At 42.9% G+C, this 7374-nt stretch overlaps 2 protein-coding genes across 2 annotated transcripts in view; both read right to left on the bottom strand.

The window, feature by feature from the left end:
- Window positions 1-3273: 3273 nt before the first annotated feature.
- Window positions 3274-4140, bottom strand: LOC308369245 (uncharacterized protein; the record flags this gene model as incomplete). The annotated part of the gene is made up of 1 exon (XM_080843587.1): window positions 3274-4140. One exon carries the CDS (start codon window positions 4138-4140, stop codon window positions 3274-3276), a length of 867 nt encoding a protein of 288 aa, XP_080699713.1.
- Window positions 4141-6925: 2785 nt separating this feature from the next.
- Window positions 6926-7374, bottom strand: part of LOC308369244 (low-density lipoprotein receptor-related protein 4-like) — a gene marked incomplete at its 3' end in the record, with an annotated part of 107665 nt that continues 107216 nt past the window's right edge. Inside the window, exon 5 of the mRNA XM_080843586.1 lies at window positions 6926-6936. Coding sequence (XP_080699712.1) covers window positions 6926-6936 — 11 coding nt within the window. The remainder of the gene's footprint in view (window positions 6937-7374) is intronic.

Raw genomic sequence — 7374 nt, 5'->3', positions numbered from 1 at the left:
GTAGAATAGAATATGAAATTACAGTGTGGGTCTACTTCTGCTGGCACTCAATACTTCCCACAGGAAGCATGGAATGTATATCCATAATAATTAGGGCTGTCAATAGATTAAAAAAAATTAACTAATTAATCTCACATTTTGAAATTCATTAATCTAGATTAATCGCGATTCAATTATTATTATTATTATTTTTAAACTAGTAATCACTCCAGACAGCATGTATTTTAGACAATGTTGAAAAAACTTTTGTGACAACGCGATTGCTATCGGCAAAGCATCATGGGAAGTTTAAAAGAAAATGTCATCAGGAGAGGGATAAACGAAAAGATCTACTGTAAAGATATTTCTGCTACGTTGTCGATGCAGATTCTAATGAGGCTGTTCTCCACAACAACATGGATTAGACTTCGATGGTTGGACTATGATGGTAGTTTTATAACAATCGTTGCCGCAAGAAAGAAAAAGATTCTCTCGTTTGTTGTGCCTCCTCCGTTGTAGCATACAACGTGAAGGCTTGGTAGATGCCGGTCGTGTGTAATGTGTAGGCTATTTCATTCCGTTCTTGCAATGTGAATAATCTGATTTCATGCTCTTGTGCTTGTTTGTGTGAACAAGTGCATTTATCTGTCGCTGTCCGAGTTCAATAAAGGCAGGCTATTCATAAAAAACGTACGTAAATATGTGATTAGTTTTGAACAGTTGTGACATTGACTGCTTCAGACTCTGGTTCGGACAAAACATTAATGGCCGGTTGTTCTTTGTTGTGACTTCTGTAAAACACCAACGACACCTAAATTAATTAGCTGTTCGGCTCTGGCTTCTGAGTTTTCCAACCTCCCCCCTCCAGAGAATGCTAGAAACACGGTCATGCCCCACACAGGTAGCTAGTTAGCCCAGCTAACATGTTAGCATAAATGCTAGCGAGACCTAGCATGTCAGGGTTGAAAATAGATAGCAAACCTCTTCCATAAAAGATTTGAAACAGGGAAAGAAGAGGTGACAGGGAGAAGAGTAACGTTAGAGCGGGAGAAGGAGGGGGGCACGAACTCAGACCACCCAGGGAACTGTGTGCGTGTGTCAAAATAAAACTCCTCTTTGACGTGTAAATTAATTCCGCACACCGGAAGTAAACAAAGTTGCGTTAACGGCATTAAAATATCTTAACGAGTTAATCGCGGTCACATTAATCTCATAGATTAACGCGTTAACGCTGACAGCCATAATAATAATACATCCATGGTTCATTCCAGACTTTCACCATTTCAAATTAGATTTAAAAAAAATCTCCATACTGGTTTGGATAACAACCTATTTCAGTAGGCTAGGCTTTGATACATTTCAATGGGCCTAAATAGGTCTCCCTGTAACTGCACAGACCTCGATTTGCCTTTCAAATCAACTAACAAACAAATCAGCTGGCAGGCTAGCTAGCCTAGGTCAGTGGTGCTGTTGTTTACATTGCAAGGCCACTCCGTTGGCTTTTATCTAGTTATCAACAGCAAGACCCCTGCTGCCAACCTGAGTTCAAAGCAAGAGCGACAAGTGCTGACAAGTCGGAAGTGTTTGTGCAGCAAGATCTGCAAGAATGGGAGCGGCCTAAAGATCCACGGGTCGAAGATAAAATGCACGGATCGATTAAAAGCACCACAATGCACGGGTCTAGCACCTGTTGAGGCAGAGCCCAGAACTTCAACTTGGTGCAAACAGTCCCTTCACTCAAGACTGCAAAATAGCAGCGTGGCAGTGGTTTAATCTGGCTGGAAGCAGCAGAGTGGCAGTGGTTTAATCTGGCTGGAAGCAGCAGCAGCGTGGCAGTGGTTTAATCTGGCTGGAAGCAGCAGAGTGGCAGTGGTTTAATCTGGCTGGAAGCAGCAGCAGCGTGGCAGTGGTTTAATCTGGCTGGAAGCAGCAGAGTGGCAGTGGTTTAATCTGGCTGGAAGCAGCAGGCATATGGGAGGTGAAGAGGACGCTACTGACTGTGATGACCATCATAGTGTGCATAGCTGCTGAACTGAGCTTAACTTACACCAAACTAACGCTACAAACCAGAGGGCAGTTTAAATCCACAATATCAGGAAAGATATGAAAACCTTTAGGATGCAGCACAAGGCGGCTAGTGAATAGGATCGGGCACCACTGGTAGAGCTCGTCTGATGCTCAGGAGTGGTTAGGGTTAGGGTCATAATAACATGAGGCCACAATAACATCACAGAGTCTGGGTTAGGGTTAGGGTTAGGGTTAGGGTTATGGTCATAATAACATGAGGCCACAATAACATCACAGAGTCTGCAGAGGAAGTTCGACATCCTTTTATTTAGCCTTCTTCCTTCCACAGGTCTCTTACTCTGAACAAAGCTAACTTGAACAAGCTCAGGCCTCAAATATTTCATCAGGGAGTCTCGCCGCATTACAGCATATTCTTTCAGTTAGCAGCAGTTTATTTCTATATCCTTTTACATACAAAGAATGCAACTCAAAGTGTGCTACACGACAACAAAAAGATACAAATCATAATAGATAGACCACATAATAATAAACACAGATAAATCACACAATCCAAGGGGCATAAAACAGGGAGTTAAAGAAGAAGTTAAAGTTAAAGAAGATTTGTTTTTTTAAATAGTTTAAAGATGTCCACTGAGCCCCCCTTGCTCACAACCTATTATCCACAGTTCCACAGTTAAGGTGCGTTAATGTTTGGGTTAAGGGATAATCTTGAGAATTTAAGCACGCTCCCCATGGATGCCAGCTGAATGTCCTTTGGCATGACGGTGACTCTAGGCTGGGCATGATGGTGATCCGTTGCTTCCTGCTCTTTTACATTTTCAAATTGGATTATATTACCATAGAAACAAACATAAACAAAAACAACATAAACTCTCAGTTATTGTTGTTGTTGTTTTTTCTTCAAGTCTCTGACTCAAACAGAAAGGAAGAACACTCAGGAGACCTTAAGCATCCTTCCTCACAAGTACATAGAGAACAGAATCAAACAGGGGGTTCAATGCCATGAGAACATCAGTACATCCAAAACGGTCATTTTCTCTTCACTATTGAGTAAGTCTCCATCACTTCAAAAGGTAAAAACAAGAGGGTGTGTGTGTGTGTGTGTGTGTGTGTGTGTGTAAACAACAAGAACTAGACCCAGGGTTGCCATAATCTGTCTCAAACTAATTTTTAGAAATTTAATTTTGAATGTGGTAACGATTTTAAACGTTTTAAACTACAGACAGCTCCTTTCGCTTAGAGTTCTGTCACATTTTCTGTGTTTGCTTAATGCCTCTTATACAAACAGAAACAAAGAGCACTACAGATATCTATAGTATCCTTTCTCATGAACACATAAAGTACAACATCAAATATGGGGTTCAATGACATGAGAATTTCACAAGAAATGTCCCACTTGATCAAGTAATCGTAATCAACATATACAGATTGAAACTTCAACATATACACAATCCGCCAGACTATGTAAGGCAGGAATAAGATGGTGTAAATAAAAAGAACTAGAGCCAGGGTTGCCATTATCTTCCTCTGATCATTACGAGGTATTGTTGTCTTGGAGAGAGCCCTCCATGTCAACAGAAAAAAGGACAACACCAGGGGGTAAGGGAGGAGCAAACCCACAAGAACCGCAAGAATAACCTTCATCTTTAAGATACCAATATAGATCAAGATGAAAGATATTATCAATCCCAATATCCAAATAGTGACCGACACACACACCGATGTCCTCATGGATTGATACCGGTACCAAACAGGGTGAGCAATCATTGTATATCTCTCTGCAGATATACACACCATAAAGAAGATGTTAATTACCACACCAGACATGTAGATTGCCATCACAACTGGCTGCTTAAACCATACATAAAATAGAGAAACTTGCAAATCAGTTGTTGCAATCACAATCACTTTGGTAGAAACCTGAATCAGATCAGAAATGAACAGGTTTATAACATACACAGGAACAACACGCTCAGTTTTGATTAGAGAGTGCAATCTATAAAAAGCCACGCATATTAGTGGGATTGCAACAGAGGCAATTAGACATTGAAAGATCAGGTTGAAGTCAACGTGATAAAAAGATGTAAACTCAGTGTTGTTGTTTGCTGATGTCTGGTTGCGAAGTTCCTCCATTTCAGGGTGCCCTTGCACTCTTTGTCTCTAGAAAAGATCAAATGACAAAAATGTGGGACATCCACAAACCTTTACTCACATCAACTTCTATACTTCTGATTACTAGTCTGAATGCATTAATGTGCAACAAACAATAACCCTCTTAGTTTAAAGTGCTGCTATATACAGTGTATATTTAAGTACTATTCCTGGACTGAGAGTATCTCCCTTAACATGCAATGCATTCATTTAAATGGAAAAACTCTTGTGAGCTCACCTGTAGAAGATTCTTTGGCCTCTCACCTGGTGAATGTGTCTATGAAAAGCTCTTCACGGAATATAAATACACAACACTTGCCACGCCTTCACAGAAAAATCCTCGCTTATCTGTCAGATCTGGTCTTCATATGTGCTTGATCTTCTGAGGCACAGCATCTACTGTCATTATAAATGATTCTATTTCATATAGAACTAATATGTTCTAGGATTCATCTGTTTATCGGACATCGTCATTGAGAAAAATCCTGTAAGCAGAATTCTGTAGTGTTTGTGATCTTGTAAAGAAAAGACTCACTGTCTGTGTGAATATTTTGAATATATTCCCGGAGGCCTGGCTATGGAAAAGTCTGTGGCCATTTTTATCAGATGTTTTATTCAAAGTATTAAAAGGAAATGTTGTTAAAGGGAATTTTAGGTGTACACAGGAAAAGTAACAGTATCAACAGTATCAACAGTAGCAATTCAACGTCAGGGTTAGGGTTAGGATTGGCAATTTACTTTAAAATACCAGTTTAAAAAAATTGGGGCACTACAATGACTTTTAATACGGAGAATGTCCTCTGTGCCATTGCCATACCAGGGTCCGTAGGCATATTTCTAGAAGCCGCCTGGGTACTACTCTCTGCCGGACTAGTAAATAACATATTTGCCGTTTTGTTTTAACTTGTGCTGCACTTGTTAGCATCCAAATTGGAGTTGGGAATCACCACAGGCTGCACTGATGAACATGCTTGTGATCACCACAGGCTGCACTGATGAACATGCTTGTGATCACCACAGGCTGCACTGGTGAACATGCTTGTGATCACCACAGGCTGCACTGGTGAACATGCTTGTGATCACCACAGGCTGCACTGATGAACATGCTTGTGATCACCACAGGCTGCACTGATGAACATGCTTGTGATCACCACAGGCTGCACTGGTGAACATGCTTGTGATCACCACAGGCTGCACTGGTGAACATGCTTGTGATCACCACAGGCTGCACTGGTGAACATGCTTGTGATCACCACAGGCTGCACTGATGAACATGCTTGTGATCACCACAGGCTGCACTGGTGAACATGCTTGTGATCACCACAGGCTGCACTGATGAACATGCTTGTGATCACCACAGGCTGCACTGGTGAACATGCTTGTGATCACCACAGGCTGCACTGGTGAACATGCTTGTGATCACCACAGGCTGCATTGATGAACATGCTTGTGATCACCACAGGCTGCACTGGTGAACATGCTTGTGATCACCACAGGCTGCACTGATGAACATGCTTGTGATCACCACAGGCTGCACTGGTGAACATGCTTGTGATCACCACAGGCTGCACTGATGAAGCTGCTTGTGATCACCACAGGCTGCACTGGTGAACATGCTTGTGATCACCACAGGCTGCACTGATGAACATGCTTGTGATCACCACAGGCTGCACTGGTGAACATGCTTGTGATCACCACAGGCTGCACTGGTGAACATGCTTGTGATCACCACAGGCTGCACTGGTGAACATGCTTGTGATCACCACAGGCTGCACTGGTGAACATGCTTGTGATCACCACAGGCTGCATTGATGAACATGCTTGTGATCACCACAGGCTGCACTGGTGAACATGCTTGTGATCACCACAGGCTGCACTGGTGAACATGCTTGTGATCACCACAGGCTGCACTGGTGAACATGCTTGTGATCACCACAGGCTGCACTGATGAAGCTGCTTGTGATCACCACAGGCTGCACTGGTGAACATGCTTGTGATCACCACAGGCTGCACTGGTGAACATGCTTGTGAAATCTGCTGAACAAGAATGCAGAGGCACCAAGTACAGGATCTGCCAACCACCAATCCACGCCTTCATGGGTGATTTAACAGTGACCACGGAGTCAGTGCACGTGTGTGTGTGTGTGGGAGTGCGTGCATGCGTGCGTGCGTGTGTGTGTGTGTGTGTGTGCGTGTGTGTGCGTGTCCATGTGTCATGTGCGTGCGTGTGTGGGTGTGTGTGTGTGTGTGTGTGTGACCAAGGAGTCAGTGCATGGTGGACTGAAGAGGCTGATTGGATGGGCCAGGATGTTGTTCAAGTTCAGAGAAATCAAGATGCTTGGTTCTGTTCTTTTTCTCAGAAACACCAATCATATTTATGACAGCAGCCACAGGGTTCGTCAGGGTTCCAGAGGGTTCCTCAGGGTTCCAGAGTGTTCCACAGGGTTCCAGATTGTTCCTCAGGGTTCTAGAGTGTGCCACAGGGTTCCTCAGGGTTCCAGAGTGTTCCACCGGGTTCCAGAGTGTTCCAGAGTGTTCCACCGGGTTCCAGAGTGTTCCAGAGTGTTCCACCGGGTTCCAGCATTCATGAAAAACAACTGCAAGGAGCTGAAGGGGAAGATGAAAAATGACGACAAGGTGGGCCTTCCAGGGTTTTCCCAGCACAGTCTTTTGCCAAAGATCCTGTGACTATTGTTCATCTATGAGTTCCTGATCGACACCATCGCAGACCTTGAAAGGAGAGTTAGCCGCTAACTAGGAAGAAGGTCTACGGAGGAACTGTATTAAAACACATAAAACAAAGACAACAGCAGATAAAGGAGGGTGGGTTAGGATGAGAGAAGCCACATAAGGACACAGTGCCATTAAAATGGTGAATTATACTCAACATTATGACCCTACACACTCCCCAGACAACAGTTCTACATCTTCATTTCCCATAATGAAGCACAGCAGTATACACCCAGCAACCAGTTTCTTTCAACAATGTCAACTGGAAGAAACTACTATGTATGTCTTCTGAATGAATGATCATACTAAAAATAATTTGACTACCTAAAGGCCACTTGTATTTTTCCTTTGATCATTTTTTCTTTATTTTTACGGAATATGTGTCTGTTCCACAGTAGCATTTTTGCTGGCTCAGCAGCAAACCATATGGGATGCGGTCGGTCTTACTTTATTTAAGTTTTCTAGGTCTGTCTGTGTGTGTGTGTG

This window comes from Sprattus sprattus (assembly GCF_963457725.1).
Source record: "Sprattus sprattus genome assembly, chromosome: 8".
In the NCBI taxonomy this organism is placed as follows: Eukaryota; Metazoa; Chordata; class Actinopteri; order Clupeiformes; family Clupeidae; genus Sprattus; species Sprattus sprattus.
The sequence above is the reverse complement of the archived record's forward strand: the minus strand, read 5'-3'. Positions and strand labels throughout refer to the sequence as shown.